General features: G+C 38.4%; 1 protein-coding gene across 1 annotated transcript in view; it reads right to left on the reverse strand.

Annotated features, from left to right (window-relative positions):
* The window catches only part of LOC126268231 (trans-1,2-dihydrobenzene-1,2-diol dehydrogenase-like), a 96,643-nt gene that overhangs the window by 13,861 nt on the left and 62,883 nt on the right, over window positions 1-19,899 (reverse strand). Inside the window, exon 5 of the mRNA XM_049973878.1 lies at window positions 13,420-13,567. Coding sequence (XP_049829835.1) covers window positions 13,420-13,567 — 148 coding nt within the window. The remainder of the gene's footprint in view (window positions 1-13,419; window positions 13,568-19,899) is intronic.

Consider the following 19,899-nt stretch of genomic DNA (forward strand, 5'->3'; position numbering starts at 1 on the left):
TATCCATCTATAGGATGAGGCTCTTTCCCAAATTTGTCATTCAAAAAATACTTGCATTTTATACAGTATTTACACGTTAAACTGTTGCTGCTGAGATCATTTTTTTTTTTTTTTTTTTTACATTATCTAATAGATAAATATAGGGTCATTGTAATTTACAGAGGAAGCTTTGGCAATGACATCACATGCAGATCTGTTTGAAAAGACTTGTTAGAGTTGGAGGGGAATAGATTACACCAGATTCACTGAGATCTAGGACAGATGTTGGGAGGGGAGTGGTGAGCAGGCTGTAAATTTTGTCGTGCTGCGAACCATGGGAACGTAGACCATGTACGTTGGTTTATCGTGATCATCTACCAGGTTTAAATTGCAGTTTGCCTGAATCTGTTTCTAGTCAGAAATGAACTGGCTAAAATTGAACAAATATTCAGCAATAGTATTAAATTCTGTAGGAGATGTAAAAGTCTAGACGAGGACCAGTGATGTATGTGTTTCGTGCCGAATGTTATCAACACTTGCTGTGAGTTATGATGGAACGGAAATGAAGTGTGTTAGTTGCTGGTTCTATGCAGCCAATCAGAGAACAGCTGGCAGATGATATGTTTGGAAGGAAGAGACAATTGATTGTTGTCACATTCTCACATCATTGTAGATGTGAAATTATTTATTTGAAAAAAAAAAAAAAAAAAAAGCTGTTTTCTCAGATTCCACCATAACAAAAACCACAGAAATCGCACCATATTTGGAAGGAACAGCCAAATATTGGTGATTAAAAATAGTGACACCACAAACAACTTATTTAGATACTAAGAAAAAAAGGAAGTGAAGATAAAAAATAAAGTGAACCTTTTCTTTTTGTTTATTTTATTTCTCCTAATATTATTAAAATTTAGACAACCAATGGATGGCTTAAGATTATAATGGGTATAATATTAACTTTTTTAGGGAGATACTTTATATGAAGAAAGCCATTTGTAATTTTGATTAGCAACTGAGGCCAATGTGGCCTTAGTTGCCTGAGACTGCATCTGTGTGTGTGTGTGTGTGTGTGTGTGTGTGTGTGTGTGTGTGTGTGTGTGTTGGGTCATCTAATTTTGGCGAAGGCCTTACTGGCCGTAAGCTTTATTTGTGATAATCTTTTTGTTGTGTGTATCTGTGACTCAGGATCTCCACTACATGGTGAGTGGCAACTTGCCTTCTCACAATATTGTTACACTATGTGACCAAAAGTATCTGGACACCTGGCTGAAAATGACTTAAAAGTTCATGGCACCCTCCATCGGTAATGCTGGAATTCAATATGGTGTTGGCCCACCCTTAGCCTTGATTACAGTTTCACTCTCACAAGCATACGTTCAATCAGGTGGTGGATGGTTTCTTGGGGAATGGCAGCCCATTCTTCACAGAGTGCTACACTGAGGAGAGGTATTGATGTTGATTGGTGAGGCTTGGCACGAAGTCGGCGTTCCAAAACATTCCAAAGGTGTTCCATAGGATTCAAGTCAGGACACTGTGGAGGCCAGTCCATTACAGGGATGTCATTGTTGCGTAACCACTCCACCATAGACCATGCATTATGAACAGGTGCTCAGTTGTATTGAAAGATGCAGTCGCCATCCCTGAATTGCTCTTCAACACTGGAAAGCTAGAAGGTGCTTAAAACATCAATGTAGGCCTGCGCTGTGGTGGTGCCATGCAAAACAACAGGTGGTGCAAGCCCCCTCCATGAAAAACACGACCACACCATAACACCACCACCTCCAAATTTTACTATTGGTGCTACACATGCTGGCAGATGACTTAAACCGGGCATTCCCCATACCCACACCCTGCTATCAGATTGCTACATAGTGTACTGTGATTCATTACTCAACGCAACATTTTTCCACTGTTCAATCATCCAATGTTCACACTCCTTACAACAAGCGAGGCGTCATTTGGCATTTACCGGTGTGATGTGTGTCTTATTAGCAGCCGTTCAACCATGAAATCCAAGTTTTCTTACCTCCCACCTAACTGTCATAGTACTTGCAGTGGATCCTGATGCAGTTTGGAATTCCTGTGTGGTGCTCTGGATAGATGTCTGCCTATTACACATTACGACCCTCTTTAACTGTCGGCAGTCTCTTTCAGTTATTCATCAGCTGGGTAAACATTGTGTAACACATCACTATACCAAAGTGATAAGGTACACTACAGTCCATACCCCTACCTGTTCTACATAAATGACCTACCAGTTGCTACTGACATTCTCTGAGCTTTATTTGGTGATGATACATCAGTTCTAGTTGAAAATCAAGTGCCTTAAAGAATTCCAAGAAATTGTCAAAATACTTTAAAAAAAAAAAAACTTGAATCTTAGTTTCATCAACATGGTCTTAAACTAAATGTAACTAATACCAAAATCATGCAATTTGAAACGAAGTCATTAGAATGGAGTGAAATAAAAGTAACTTGCAGTTATCAGGATATCACATAAGCAAACCATGTAAAGTTTTTAGGCCAAAATCCTAATAAAAATTTAAACGCTTGCTTCCTGATTACTAACAGCTTAGCATTTGCAATGTGTATTTTGTCAGGTGACATATAGACATCAAAAAGATAGTCTATCACTGCTACTTTGAGCCAGTTATTCATTATGGTATAATCTTTTGAGAAAATTCAACAAATGACATGAGACCCTTAGTTTTACAAAAGAAAATAATTATGAATACATATTGCCAAACAAAAGGTATCCTGTCAACCATTGTTAAAAAATTTAAAAATATTATCCATTACCACCCTTTAAATATATGAGGTGTTGATTTTCTTGTACAAAAAGCAACATATGCTTGACACTTTCTGTTTCCACAACTACAGCACTCACCACAAGGAATTTGTCAATAATTTTTCATCCATATACTGTATAGATATGAAATTTCCAAATTCTTAATTGAGCTGTAGTTTTCAAAACTGTATCATTCAGTCTAGTTTCCAGGCTGCTGTGCTAACAACAGTATAAATTATTCATATAGAAGCAATTTCTTTAATGACATACTTATTGTTTACAATTCACTAAGAGCACAAGTCTTCAAAATTCAATCTTACTCACCACATTTGTTTTATGATTAACCTTGAAAGGATACTGTGATCAATATCCTTGCGAGAGAGCTACCTAGCAGCATGCACTAGCTGGAGAACCTTAGCTTCTAGAGTATTCTGCAGCCTCCTTTATTTTCCAGCGGACAGGGAACTGCTGAGTTGCGTCTAAATGTGAATTAAGAGTGAGCACACGAGAGCGGTAGTGAGGTTGACTCGGTTGTGTGTAATGAGTCACGAGTCAGAAATATGCTACGTTGAATTATGAAGTGTTTAACAGTGCACTGAGGGAAATATTTCATTGGAATACAAATGCTGAATCGACTGTGCCTTTCTTTGAGTGAATAGCTGCCATCATCATTCTCATCATCATCATCATCATCATCATCATCATAGCAATGAGTGAGACACAGTTGGGAATGTTTTCCATTGTTTGAAGATGAATAAATTAAGTTAAAGGAAGTCATCTTTTATTTCAGAAGAACCTTACCATCATTTATGATTAATTTTTTCATAAATAATTAGAGTTTTGATAAGTACTGTAAGCCAGTACTTTAATGTTTTGTGCTATCATTGCTGAATAAAGTCTCTCTCCCCTTGTAGTCCAACAGCCAATATTTAGGATGACACTCAAATCTCTTAAAATTATGGGGGGTGAGAGCTTACAACCTATCATACCAGAAAGCCCTCAGTCTCTTCTTTCTAAAGAAAATCAACCCTTAAGAAACTATTTAATTAAATAGTTATCCATATTCAAAACTGTAGGTTTAAAGAATGTTGGAGACTTAAAATACAATCATTTCAAAAATTTAGTGTTATTGTCTTGCAGTCCTAATGTTTCTGTTTCCAAGCATGTATAATTTTACTAGAATTACATGCCAGTTAATAAAATATTTCAGCTATAAAATGTGAGTTTAAAGAAAATTCTTGGCGAGATTTTCAACTTCCAAGGGATGAAAGTGCACACCTAAAACTACACTACATGAAGTAGGATCTATCCTTTTTTCCATCTGAAGAATAACCACCTTATTGTTAGGCAAAATAACTTCATGCTCTAACGTACATAAGTACTAAATGTTATTTCTGTTTTCAATTTTACCATTCAATATGTAATCAGCGTGTACTCATATAATCTGCTAAAACAGTCTTACATGTATCTTTAAGCAAGTGCTATGAAGAAAGCAGAAGGCAATTAGCATTACCCTTTCATTGTGTAAAATTCCATGTTGACAGTCTTGGTTGCACTTTCATAAAGTAATGTTAATACAGTCAACCATCATAGAGCTTTGATCACAATCAGTCATTTATCATAGAGCTTTAACCACAATCAGTCATTTGTGTAAAGCTTAACTGGAGATTTATTGAGCATACATCAAGCATTAATGCCACTTGCTCATTTAATTTAGATTCATTGCAGTATTTCAAAGTTTACAGATCCATAATATTGCCCAGCTGTGAGGTTCTCACTATAAAAGCTGATCATGAACAAGGAGGACACTGAAAATAAATGTAAATCAACTTGAAGAAAATCTACTTTGATGATGTGTAAAGTTACTCTGAGTTCATTCAATACACTTATAAACAGTTGGACTGAAGAAGAAGAAGAGGAGGAGGAGGAGGAGGAGGAAGAAGAATAAGAAGATAATATCCAAGGAACCTGAATGACAGGTCACAGTTTTCATATTCTGGTGAAATGTAAATGGATTCAGGATTAATTTGCAGCAACTAAGACTCCTAGCACAGGCAAGGCCAATGTAAACATGCTGGCCCTCTACTGGAGACATGTTTACGACCAACAAGGCCCCAACAGTGAACTGTTACAGACTACACAAAAAAGGACCTCAGCAGCAAAAATCCTGAAGATAGTGTGGCTGTATTTGTCAAGGAAGAATATTCTTATTGCATTTCTGCTTTACAAGCAGTAGTTGTGCTTAAACATTGTACAGACACTATATCAGAATTAACACCAACCAAGTTTATTCCGCTTCCACATGATGAGATACATAGAAACACTGAGTGAAGTGTAGAATAGTACAAAGTTTCATAATTATAGAGCACAGCAATATACAGTTTTGTAGGGAGCATACAAAAAGGAAATAAACATAAGTGAGGTGAAGGGCCCAGCACATCAGGCTTATATTGGGCTGTTGTCCACACGGCACATCATCTGTTGCGCAGTCTATCCAGGCCGAGAGGTGGCATCTCTAGGTAGGCCTGGAGGTATTTACATCACATGCTGTTTGATTGTGCCTACAGAGTTGCACCATTCCTTCTCCCTTGAGGAAAAGTGTTCATGTCTTCATTGGTAGGTGCTGACGGCTGTGGCAGGTATTGTGCTGCCACAGGAGAATATGGTCTGAAATAGCAAGGTGCGGATAGGCATGATGCCCACTCCCCCATGAGCACTAGTGGCGATGGTGCTGCATCCGTGTCCACATCTACGTGGGACTCAGCAATGGAGGCAGTAGAGAAGACAACGGCAGTAGTGGCAGGCTGTGGATATGGAGGCGACCCAGCACTGACTTCTCCACCCAGCCAAGGCACCGAGAGGGAAGACGGCACCAGAACTGTATGGTGTGCAACCCGCGCCATGAGGGCGGCTGGGGGTGGTGGGGGCAGGTGTAGGTGGTGGATGCAGCCGGAGGGTACTCCAGTCAGTCACGTATGGACAGAGCTAGTCATAGTGTCATGTCAATGAGTCATTGGAGGTGCACACGATGCAGAGGCGGTGGCCTGGCAGTGATGGATGACTGCTGGTATCCACTTAGGTCACTTGCCAAATTTGCAGGCCCAGATGACAGAGCTCAGATGGAATTGCTCAGAAGCAGGTGCTGGTTGGTAGCTGGGTGTTGGCCAGAGCAGATAAATCAATGTACGGGGTGGCTGTGAAGCAGCTGCAACGGGCAGTGGTTTCTGACTGGAGTGAACCTTTATGAACTTAAAAAATCTATTGAGGGATTTCTTTGGGAAAAGATAGAGTGATATACTTTATCATATGGGTTTTGAATGTACGTACCAACCACTTTCCACCTCTATTGGACTGGGGATGAAAGGAAGCGACCATAATATACTGGATGCCACTCTTTGTGACTATATACAGTCCATACTATATTTCAATGGCATCAGCTCAGCAGTTTAGTCGAGAAACAGCAGTCGAACAGAATGGACAGTGTCTTGAGAGGAGGATGCAGGAGGAACATCAACCAAAGCAAAACGAGGATAACTTAATGTACTGGAATTAAATCAGGTGATGCTGAGGGAATTAGATTAGGGAATGAGACACTTTAAGTTGCAAATGAGTTTTGCTAGTTGGGGAGCAAAATAACTGATGATGGTCGAAGTAGAGAGGATATAAAATGTAGACTGTCAATGGCAAGGAAAGCATTTCTGAAGAAGAGAAATTTGTTAACATCGAGTATAGACATAACTGGCAGAAACTCTTTTCTGAAGGTATTTATGTGGAGTGTAGCCTAGTATGGACGATAACTAGTTTAGACAAGAAGAGAATAGAAGCTTTCGAAATGTGGTGTTACAGAAGAATGCTGAAAATTATATGGGTAGATCACATTACTAGTGATGAGGTAGTGAAAAGAATTGGGGAGAAGAGGAATTTGTGGCCCAGCTTGACTAGAAGAAAGGATAGGCCGGTAGGACATGTTCTGAGACATCAAGGGATCACCAATTTAGTATTGGAGGGCAGTGTGGGGGGAAAAATTGTAGAGGGAGACCAAGAGATGAATACACGAAGCAAATTCAGAAGAATGTAGGTTGCAGTATTTACTTGAAGATGAAGAAGCTTGCACAGGATAGAGCAGCATGGAGGGCTGTATCAAACCAGTCTCTGGACTGAAGACCACAACATCATCAAGCAATAAAAGAATTTTCACAAAGAGGATATAGTTCAAATACCAAACAGCACATATTTTCAAAACAAAGCCTACATGTTGTACCAAGCTACACTCAAGTTACCTGTGAAAACCCATGAAAGTCTGCTTAATTTTAGAGATCAGTGTGTTCAGACAGATAAACAGATGGACAACATGGTTTTACAGTTTTATTATTAGTATAGATTTTTATCTAAGTTTTTGATTACATTTAATATTCTGAAAAAACAAAAACAAAAAATGAAAGTAAGAAAGGAAGGAAGATCATATGGCAGCTTCTGGGTCAGGTTGTTCAGCCACCCGGTACAAGTTTCTCTAATTGGTGGCACTTTGGTGACATATGTATCAACAGTCTCCAAGTGAAGAAAATCTATAACCTGGCCTAGAATTGAACCTCGTACCCCACAATCCAGAGGCAGCATTGTGAGGTGTGGACTGAACACACACAAAATGAAACTGACAAGGAACCGCTTGAGTGTGAGGTCATAAGTTAAGTCTTTAGTTGGGCTCATTTGAAAGTGTTGTGTCAACAATTATGACAGGAAAAATGTTACCTGCTAGTGACTCAGCATGTGTATCATGGGGGGCGATGGACAATGAGTGTCCAGGAGGTGCAGAGATCAACCTTCTATGGGATGTATGTATTCACAAAATGGACATTGTCGACATTCATGAAATTTCCAAAAGAAACAAATAACTTGCACCATGAACGCTGGATGAAAAATGGTGTGCCACAGTGATTACAAAGGTCTGTACCATCAAGATCAAAGGTGAACTCCTTAGGAGTTACAGACCATGCAGGCTGGTCAGTTGAGTGGTTTGGGGGTAGGGGACCAAACAGCCAGGTCACTGATCCCATCGGATCAGGAATGGATAGGGAAGGAAGTCAACCATGCCCTTCCACAGGAACCATACCAGCATTTACGTGAAGTGATTTAGGGAAATCACAGAAAACCTAAATCACGATGGCCAGACGAGGCTTTGAACCATTATCCTCCCGAATGTGAGTCCAATATGCTAACCACTGTGCCACCTCATTCAGTAGACCATGCAGGACATTCAGTTATGTATCCACTCTTAAAAATGCATATAGAGTCATACTGGGAGTCATTCTGGTGTAACAGGGTGATGAGGACGGGTGAAATGTGATGGCATGCAATCGAATGCGAAACAGTCTGTCGTGGAGCTTATCATGAAAAAGGCTATTCTTTAAGATGTAGCTGCAGATATACGATAATATGTTTTATAAGCATGAGAAAACAAACATCCAGAGGCTGATTTTATCCAGTGCTTCCAGGTGTATGAACTGTAATGTCACACACCTTTCAGAAGGGATAGTTTGCTCTACAGAAGTATGATTTTTATACACAGACCAGGAATCAAGCAAAACCTAAGTTATTCTGCACTGCTACAGGCCAAAAACAGTGCTCATACTATGGTTCTTTCACACCCGTTTTCCCACTCTTGCTTGCTCTGATGTAAATATTCCCTTCTGCCATTTAAAGTTCATGCATATGAGAAAGAGTAATAGTGGGAGAGCACCTCCAACTTCTCGCAGCTCAATAAATAACTTTCCAGCCAATTTATCCTCCAGATTAACAGTTGGCATAACTGTATACGATTGTGTTAAGGCATTGATGTTAGTGATCTTGGTACAACTATCTTGGTACCTCTAATTTAAGGGGTTCTTTAGATCTTTATTGGTTGGAGCTGAAAACAAAATTCCTTACTGAAAAATGGGACAAGTTGTTAATCTCATCTACAAATTTTATGGCCGTTTTCACAGCTTGCTGTGCATCATCAAGTTGATGCCTTGTCTGAAATTTCGTTATCTAATGTCTTGCAATTCTCTAGCACTGTTTGCAGTTATGCAACCATCCACAGCTTCCCTTTACATCACTGTAATCCACTTTGCATGCACTTTGATGAGCATAACAAAGCAGGTCACTATCAGGCACATCCTGTAAACTGTATCGAGCTTCCTTGAAATGCATAACACCAGTTTTTGTAACAGGCGCACCTTCTCCTCCCTTGAATATCCACAGTTTTTCTTATGCACTACACGCTCATATTGCTGCGGACTTATGTGAAATCTATTCATAATTGTTTTTTCTATGTTGCATATGATCTTCCATGTACATAATAATGTTTCACATCCGCTCCTTGGACAACGGTTGTTCTTTACTACATTTCACCGGAGACGGAATTTGTGGCTCCCTGTCAAACAATGATGATGAACTGCATGGCTTGACACCTGTTTCAATATTACTTTCACTTGTTAAGCTTGTATCATCATCATTGTACTCCTCATGTACGCTGTCCACACAGTCGAGGATATATGGCACTATACATTTCACTGACTCATCTTGCAGAAGCACTAATATTTCATCTGCCACTTTTTTCTCACTCTGCAAAATTCCTTGTGTTCCTTTCTCAAGAAATATGTACATATAATTCAATGTTGTTTGTCATTGCCATTGCTTTGCTTTGTATCATTACCACTAGTGCTGTAGCACTGTTTTGCATTACTTGTCAACAAAGCAGTTCAATTAACCTCCATAGCCTCATGCTGTGCTCACCACTGGATACCTCCATGCCCACCCGTTACAATTAGCAGCCAATATTATGGTTGCATGGTAGACAACATGCAGGATTTCGAATCCCATAAACATCATTGGCCTTTTGCAACCTTGCACATGACAGGTTGCTTGTGAGTAATAATGATTGCAGTTTTGAAACCTCTAATCCAAAAACAACAACACCCACAATAACAACCAACTGAAATGTTTCTCTTCATGGGGTAGCTCAGTACATTACCATTAAAATGACACTAGTTCATATGAGAATTCTATGTACGACTGGAATTCTGCCAAGTTACAGCGTCAGCATCAACAACTGACTGAAAGCAGCATTCTTTTCCCAAGTCAAGGAACATTTGAGAAACCGAATTTGCCATACTATGCAGACCTTCATGGGCAGTGGTTACTTCCTTGAAGATGAAACAACTTTGAGACTTAGGACAAGGAAATAGCAATACTTTCTGCTTGATATTTCACCTCCCATTGTAAGATACCTTGTGAGAAGGTACATGTGCTGTATCCAGATATGAAGTCCACGAACAATACAGACCATTTCTGTTGGCTGCTCAATCATGGGCCTGTTGACACTGTGTCACTGAGGAATGAATACAACAGTTCTGATGCTAACAGCGACAACATAAGCCTCCTGGTGCCCCATCATTGAGCACCAAACAGGTCACTGCCAGTCACTGTAAACAGTGATGTCAGCATTGCCCACAGGTGGCATTGCTGTCACCAGCGGGAGACATGACATTCTCAACAGTACTTGTGTCCGCCAGTTCATGTGCCTGCAAGTAGGCCGTGCCGCGTTCCGCTGCCTCTACAGTATTTATGTCAACCTAAGGCCACAGCCAGCCAGTTTGGCCCCAGTTACCAACCAGTCAGTTTCAGCAGCAGACACAGGATGCAGCCCAACTGCCGATCTGGGACCACTCTGCTTGTGCTATCCTCCAGAGCGGCCAACCGGATGACTGAAAATCTGTCCCTCATTGATCACAGGTCTGTGGACTGCTGCCTTCGGATTCAGTATCAAACTATTGCAGAAAAAGTGTGAATGCTCGACAGAAATCCAGCTGGTGGCATGTCTGTACATAGACTACAACTATGATTCACAATTGATGCCCAATTTAGAAGTGTCATTGATTAGCAATACTATCAGACTGGAGCAGTACACACTACATTCAGAAGTTCTTAGTGTTTTTCAATGATTAATTCTATGGAGGCTGTGTGCTTATGAAAGTACCTTTATTTATGCTATTCCTAATAATGTGTACAGTGTTATTTGTCCACTTAGGAGCTCATATGCAACTTAATTTTTTCGTAAAGCCGTCACAATGATTTCACAGAACTTTTGTTTTAAAGCTGCATTTTTCTCATTGAACTAATTACTATAGCTTGGCTGGTAAACATACATATTTGTGGATCATGGTTTCTTATAAAGGCTTCAATTGCTTTTTCGTATGCGTTTGATAGTTTGTAGGGTCTGCCCATAACTTTCAGTCTATCTGTAATAACATCTTGTCATGGTCAAATGACTTTACACGCAAAGTCATTCCTATTTCCCACACATTCTGTGTAACGAGTCCCATTAGTAAACATTTAAATATGTTGCAAAGATCGCACAGCAATTGATTTCAGGCTTTAGGTAACTTTTGGTGAATGATGCTGTACATACATTAGGATCAAGGTTGGCCATCTGCATCTTCTTTGTCAATAATCTGAAAGAGAACTTGGACAATAGGCACCTTTTGCTCCAAGGAGAACCACAACTTATTATTAGTTCCACTCTGCCTTTAATACAAACTGAAATGCTTCTCCCATGAGTTTCTTTGACAACACATGCTGAGTGCAAGTTGCCTCCTTATCCCATGTATTTACAGCCCTTACCTCTATACCTGTGCACCTACTTTTAGTTAATACATTAAATTGGACAATTTACAACAGCAAAAGTGGGGTGACAATGGCTCACATACATTGCCGGTTTCAGATTGTGCTTGTGGGTGATGAAGATAAATAACAAAGCAGTCCCCTCCCCCAAAATGACTTTTCTGAACATATAACATAGACTTGATATTCATATTTAATGTACACTCAAGTAGACAAGTACTCTGCAAATCAACCATTTCTGGAGATGAAGGTGTTGGTATGAGCGATAGAAGTTTTGTATCTCAGATATTCCAACAAACACACTGATCAGTACGTTTCCAGCTGTTTGACCAAACTGAATGCAGTTTTCAGTTGCACATGAACAGGAGCCAAACCAGTCTGTACCTAGAGAAAGCACTGTTGGTTTCAGGCATCAACCATTAGGTTTTTTCGATGAAGTTCTCCATTCCTGTCACTTGCCAGATAGTCTCTTCATTTTAGCATGACTACCATGACTTAGATGCTCAATGATCTGCCTCAAATCTAGAACTCCTTTCCTTCCACCATCTGATTAGCCACAATTCTCAACAAAGAGTCCAACAATTCATTCTCTCAACTTGTAATTTTTCTCATTTATTAATTCAAGATGTGTAATTCCTCACTCAATTTATCCATCTGACCTTCAACACTCTCCTGTAACATACCATATTTTCTCCTTACCACTGTAATAAAAATTTCTTTTGTTTTGATGCCTATGATTGTGGAAATAAGATAGTAAACCAAACTGTCAAAACTTTTGTTTGTGATACTTCTTATACAATGTCATAAGTGGTAACTTATTTCCTGCTCAATCTGAAATTAGTGTGTGTCAAATAGCATCTCACAGATAACATTATTCCACAATGGAAACTCTCACAGAACTGGCACATATGCTTATAACAATATAATGAAAGGTATAGTTGCTGCTCAATATACAGCAGAGAAAGCCTTTGTCAAACACACACACACACACACACACACACACACACACACACACACACACACACACACACACCTGTGTGATTTGAATGTGTGTGTGTGTGTGTGTGTGTGTGTGTGTGTGTGTGTGTGTGTGTGTGTGTGTGTGTGTGGTGTGTGGTGTGTGGTGTGTGTGTGTTTTGTCTTTTGACAAAACAAAGGCCTTGTGAGCCAAAAGCTAACTTTCTGACAGTCTTTTTGTCATGCCTTTCTGTGACTCAGCATATTTGCTATATGGTGAGTAGCAACAATCCTTTTCATTATATTGTTACATATGCATATAACTTTTACTTCTTCCATTGTCTGTCCAGCCACCATATCTTAAACTCGATGATGTACTTAATGGTATTTATTTACCCTGCTTCATGATCCTACTGGCCTACATAACATGTCAACCCCATCACTGGTAAAATATTCATATTAAGTGTTAAGTGAGATGGTAAACTTTACACAAAATATTGAGACAGGCATGCACATGGGAAACATGTATTTCTTGATGTCTAAACATGTTGACCACAAATGTTAACAGTCAACTCACATATACTGTTTGTTGGCCTCACTAGCTTCTACTCTTATGTTGTTTTCAATAATCCACATCCCTACTTAGCCAACAGCTGCATCAGCATTTAATAGAAAATGTGAGGGGATGTATGATCCTACTACATACTCATGTAGCCATTGGCTAAGAAAATTCACAGTTTATTGAGAACGACATATAATAGAAACTGGTCTAGCTGAAAAACAATATATGTGAGCATATCTTCAGTCAAATTTAATGTGTTCACTGATGCTCTTTGCCAACAAGATGACAGATGTGAACAAATCTAAAAATCTTGTGACAAGAGTATACACAAACAAAATATGTCCTTAGGCCTAGAAGTATCTTAAATGCACATGACAGTTAAAAATTTCAAAGCAGAATATCTAAAAATTTGTATTTTAAATGGACTAGAATATTACAAATTTTTAAACATAGCTTCTGAAACTCATCTTACCTTCCCTCAAGCAACGGCGAACTTCCATAGCTTCATAGCGTAGACCTGCACTATTTATAAAATTAAATGATTTTGATGCTGTTGGCAGTATGAAATCGCATGTCTTCTCTGGTGTTGCCAAACTTGTAGGGCACCAAAAGTTTGGTATCTGAAATAAACATGCAGTTTTAAATGATCTGTAGAAGTTATACTACATTTCTACCTTCATGATCAAACATTAATGATTAGCTCTAGTAGGATGTCCATAATAAGTACAATATAATAATACACTATAAAATATCAATTTAAAACAAGAAATGTACATTCAAGACAAAATAAATTATGGATTTAACGAAAGCCAGATCTCCTTTGCACAGATTATAGAAGAGGACAGCAATAGTAAAGACATTCCTAAGTAATACTGACATCCAATAGTCTTGCACATTTCTACAGCTTTACATTTCTCCTCTAGCCAATCCTACTTTGACATTTTGCATTTTCTGTCATTCTTGTTTTTTCAGGTATCTGCATTCCATTTTGCCTGCTTCATTGCTGTAATTTTATACTTCCTTCTTTTGTAAATAAACTCAATATTACGTATGTTAGCCAAGAACTTCTTCTCTGCCTTGTCTGTCTGCCTTCTTGACTGACTGCTGGGTTCACTATTTCATCTCTTGAAGCTACCCATTCATGTTCTATTTATTGACCTCCCCTATTTCAGTAAATCATTACCACTCACTCCATCTGGAACTCTAACCAACTTCTAGTTCTCCCATTTTATCCAGGTCTCATTCCCTTAATTTCTGAAGTTCCTTCATCTTTAATCTGCAGTTCATAAACAATAAAATACGGTCAGAGTTCACACCTGCACCTTGAAATATTTTGCCATTTGAATTCTGGTTTCAGAATCACTATCTTACCAATACACGAAGGTGTGAGAAAAGTAATAAGTGATTTTTTATGTACCAAAGTTTTTATTTTTATTTTTTTCAAATAACAATACTGTCCCCTTCAATGCAGTTCCCTTTGGCAGCTAACACTGGCGGAATCATTGTTCTCAGTCTTGGTAGCAGTGCTGAAAGGCTTTAAATGGCAGACCTTTAACATGTCGGTCACATTCTATGAATGTTCTCCAGAGTCTCAAAATGACGTCCTTTTAAGACAGTTTTGGGAAAAGAAAAAAGTCCTAAGGACTCAGGGGGTTGTGGGACAATAGGAATGCCTTTTGAGTTCAAAAATTCCACAGTGAAAGAGGCCATGTGACATAGGACATTGTCATGGTGCAGCATCCACTTGTCTGCAATATCCGCTCTCTCGCTATTCACCCTTTTTGTTGCTTTTTTAAGGACATCTTTGTAAAACACTTGGTTGACAGTTTGTTCTAGAGGAACTAATTCTTTAGGCATGTTACTCCTACTGTCAAAAAAGCAAATCAACATTGCTCTGATATTTGATTGGATTATTTGAACTTTTTTCACTCGAGCAGATGTCACAGTGTTCAACTCCTCACTTTGGTGCTTTGTCCCAGCATTGTACTCAAAAATCCAGGACTGATCACTGTGATCACAAGACTGAACCATTTGTGGTCACTGACAATCCTCTCAAGATGATCAATGCACACATTTTCTCAATTGTCCTTCTGCTCAGTTGTGAAGTTCTTTGGCACCTTTTTGGCACAAAGCTTTTGCATGTGCAAAACTTTGGTCAAAATCTGATGTCACCCATTATCCTTCTTGTTAAACATTGGTGTGCTCTCACAAGCGCATGCACACGTTCAATTTCTTTCTTTCTTTCTTTTCTTTCTTTTCTTTTCTTTTCTTTTCTTTTCTTTTCTTTTCTTTTTCCTTAATAGAAGGTCTCCCTACGTGAGGTTTACCTTCAACGTGTTCTCAGCCTTTCGAAAATGATTTGTGGCAGCAAAGAACTTGTATTCTTGATGAGGAGTATTCCCCACAGGCCTGTTTCAATTTTTGAAAGGCCACATTCATGAATTCACCAAGTTTAATGCAAAACATGATGGCATAGCATTGCTCTAAATTCTACTGTTCCATTTTCATTAACACAAAACAAGAACATAACCTCACTGATGATGCTGCCAAAAATTGTGTGGTTGCAGGGAGCTGGAACTCGGACTGAGCATCTGGAAGGGATGAGCACACCACTCTACACAAGCAGAACAACGAAGTGTTACCAGATCGATCGGATGTTGTCAGTATCATTACTTTTCATACACAACTCAACAATCTATCTGAAACATTCTGGAGTCTCTATGTCTCTTCCAGGTATACAACTTTCTTTGATGGTTGTTAAACAAGTGTTAGCAAGGTTTAAATTAGGCTCTTTGCAAAATTCTATGAGGTGGCTGCCCCTTAAATTCCTTTTACCCAATTCCTGCTCTCCTGCTCTTTTTCCTTCTGTTTGTTATCTTACCATCAATTTTCAGTCACCTTCCATATTTAAACTTTTGATGCTCTTAATTAGGTCAACAGTTTCTTTATCCCATCATACATTCATCAATCTCTCAATCATCTGCGTGGCTAGTATGTACATTAATTTACACTACAGTGGCACCAGAGTACTTGAAAAAAAATAAAAAGAAAAGAAACTATATAAACTATAGACTAAATTATACGATGTAGAAATTATTTATTTCAAAGATGAAAGTGGCAAATTTGGTATTAACAACATTTCTTCCAGCTCTGATAAACTGGCATGTCACAAAAAATAATAAAAAAGACCCTGAAAATTGAAAATAAAAAAGCTACAACTCATTAAGAAGTACATAAAAAAGTTTATTCTTCTTTAACACGAAGCTACAAATTTATTGAAGGGCAGTTCCGTTTTCCACCTTGGCTGTTACGTAATTATTGTTATCTGAATCATGATCAGCTGATTTTGACTGTTAGTCATATTCCAGTGAATACTCATACATTCTTAAACACCACATGAGACCTACATTCTATGTATGCCAACATTTTAAGATAACTACTGCCACAGTGGCACACGTGTGTATATATAAAAAACCATAACTTGCCATATCACTCGCACCTAATGCCGTATTAATTTGCCACTGGCTATCTGCCAGTAAAAAGTTGTTCAAAGATGTACTGACAGACAGTCACCACTGCCCAACTAATCCTCCCTTTTAGTATGACAGTAAATTTCTATCTCCTCCATAAACCTTCCTTATCTGCTTTCATGTAGAACTGTACAGGCTTGGTGGCCTCTGAAATAGTGTTGCCAGTCTCTTTTGAATGTGTTGCCATTTCAGAATTACTGCTCTCAGTCAATGTGGAGTGTTCTTTGTATCTAAGCTCCCTGTGCAAAACTCCCAATTCTTCCTCTATTTCACAGATTTCTAAAGAAATGACAATAGATAATTTGATGCAGCATGGAATGAAAGTACGTATTTTTGTACATATTTAGGCGACAGGAATTATTATGACTAATGACATCTGTTCTTGTATCTTTATGATGGATTCTGAATTTTGCTGTTGCTTAGCATTTATAGTTTTAATATGTAGAAAGCACACACTTTTGTGGGTCTCACTTTTCATTGTAAACTTCGTTGGGTCATGTAAGCTATGATGCTGGGCATGCATGTCGGTAAGATCATTCTAGGTGTCGTGGACAAATATAATCATCATAGTTTTGTTCTCAAGGCATGATCAAACTTTTTTGATGAAATTCACAGAGAATTCAGCACAATCCATCATAGTACAGGGCAGTAAAGCATCACTTACAATGCTAAATTTCAGCACTATCATGCTTAAAATTATTGCACTCTCTCAACTCTGAATACAAAATATGATATAAATAATGTAAATCAATCTTTAATAGCACACTTTTTATAATTATTGTGTTACAACTGCAATGTCATTAACACATGGAAACATGTACTGTAATGATTCTGACAACCTGTAGGCCTCCAACAGTAAATGTTTTCAACTTCATTAAGCAATTAGAGACATTACTAGTAACACTTAGTAGAAACAACTGACAAATGATTTAAGTGGAGATTTCAATATAGATTTCAACATTCCCAACAAGAGTAGAAAGACATACTATAACAGCAGTCAATAAGTCATTTCTAAATCAAGTTGTCTTTAATTAAAATAGATGTGAACCCCATAATAAATGTTTTATCTAACCATGAGGTTCAAATGGCAGCAATAAAGCAACAAAGTGTGTAATGTAGTGGGAGTCTAACCTGGGACCTTTGGTTTTTGTGGGAAAGTGCTCCACCGACTGAGCTACCCAAGCACAATTCACGACCCACCCTCACACTTCACTTCCAACAGTACAACATCTCTTACCTCACCAACAGGAAGTTTCAAAGTATTGCACACTCTGCTGCACAGTCAAAATTTTGTTCTGGAAACAATCACCTAGACTACGGGTTAAGCCATTTCTCCACAACATCCTTTCTCTTCTGAGCGTTATTTCTGCAAGGTATGCAGAAAAACTAATTTGAAGTTTGGAAGGCAGGAGACAGGGACTATTAGAAGTGAAAGCTGTGGGTGTAGGTCATGAATCTTGTTCAGGTAGCTCAGTTGGTAGAACACTTGTTTGTGAAAGGCAAAGGTCCCAGGTTTGAGTGCCAGTCCAGTGCACAGTTTTATACTGCTAGGAAGGTTATGGCAATCTAGCTGGGTGACATCTTTAACAACCACCAACATTTTGACAGTTGACCGAAAATGATAGTGTGTGTACCCATCAAAATTTAGTTTTTTGTTGAAAATGTCACCTAGCTGTATTTCCATAGGTCATTTGATCCAGGAATTCAATTCTTTCCTAAAAATATTCTTACAGTGTTATGAATACAGTTTTCCTTTACAACTGGCCAGGGATATTTATGCAGGAAGCCAAGACAAAGTGCACAAAATGTACTGTTAACAATATCACAAAGTTATTCAGCATGTCACCCAAAAGGCCAAAGCCATGCATGAAATATTCAAATTCCAAGAACAAGTCAAGAAAAATTTGGAGCATTATTACATATGGAACAAACTGAACAAATGATGTTTAACTTACAGGTAACATTAGCAATGAAACAGATAACATGAAATTGGCTACTAAATTCTACAAATTCTTCCTAATATCAGCTGAGAACATGGACACTAAAAACAATCTATTGAAATCAAAGCTAATATTCTTACTTAGATACGCATTGTGTATTTCATCATCAGACATATGTTTTGCCAAGTGAGCTGTTTGAGACATCAAAAAAATCATTAGGTCGCTAAAAGTAATGACTCTTCTGGCTGTAAGGTTATCCCAGCCAAAGTACTAGCATAATACTGTGCTGACTTGGTAGCACCACCCTTGAATTATCTCTGTAACCAGCCAATAAGTCTACATCTACATCCATACTCTGGAAACCACTGTGAAGGGTGTACAGAAGGTATGTTCCATTGTGCTAGTGATTTAGGTTTCCTCTCATTTCATTCACATATGGATAACAGAAAGAATGATTGCTTAAATGTTTCTGTGCATTCTGTGCATGTAGTAATTATTTTAATATTCTCTTTGTAAATATGGGAAAGATACTGAAGGGCTTGTAATACATTCCTTCATTAAAGTTGATTTTAGAAATGTTCTAAGTAAGTTTTCACAGGATAGTTTGTGTCTGAATAGAGTCTACCAGTTCAGTTCTTTCAGAATCTTTGACACTCTCCAAAGGGTTGACCAAATCTGTGACTATTCTTGCTGTCCTTCTTTGTATCTATTCTACACCCCAATAGTGCTATTTGGCATGGGTCTGACATACTTAAGCAATTTTTTTTAGGATGCATTGCACGAATGTTTTGTACGCAGTCTCCTTTGTAGACCTTGTATTTCCACAAATTTCTAGTAATGAATTACTGTCTGCTGCCTGCTTTACTTAAGACCAAGCCTATGTGACCATTCCATTTCACACCCTCACAAATTATTACACCCAGGTATTTGTATGACTTGACTGAATACAACTGTGACTTAGTATACAATATTCATAGGGTATTAGACATTTTCCTTTTCTGAAGAGCACAATTTTACATTTCTGAAGTGAGAAGTACGTAGTTACTGTTAATGTTGTCCACAAGGTCAGTAATATATGACATGAACAAGGATCCCAACACACTTTCCTGGGGCACACAAAAAGTTACTTCATCTGTCGATAGCACTCCATCCAAAAAACTTGCTGTGTCCTCCCTACCAAACAATTCTCAAACAAGTCACAAATTTCACTGGAAACCCATACAATAGTAATTTCTATAATTATTGTACATGTGGTACTGAGCCCAGTGCTTTTCATAAACTGAGAAATATTACATGCACCTGACTGCCTTGATCTGTGGGTTTCAGTGTGTCATGAGAAAAGTGAGTTGAGTTTCACATGACCTATGTTTTCTGAATTCACACTGTGAAGGAGGCCAAGACATATTTCTTGAAAGACTGGAGAACATGCAAAAGCTGAGCTAGACAACAGATTTCTAATTATAAGCCAGTCTCCATCCTTCC

The sequence above is a fragment of the Schistocerca gregaria genome, chromosome 4, assembly GCF_023897955.1.
Source record: "Schistocerca gregaria isolate iqSchGreg1 chromosome 4, iqSchGreg1.2, whole genome shotgun sequence".
Classification (NCBI taxonomy): domain Eukaryota; kingdom Metazoa; phylum Arthropoda; class Insecta; order Orthoptera; family Acrididae; genus Schistocerca; species Schistocerca gregaria.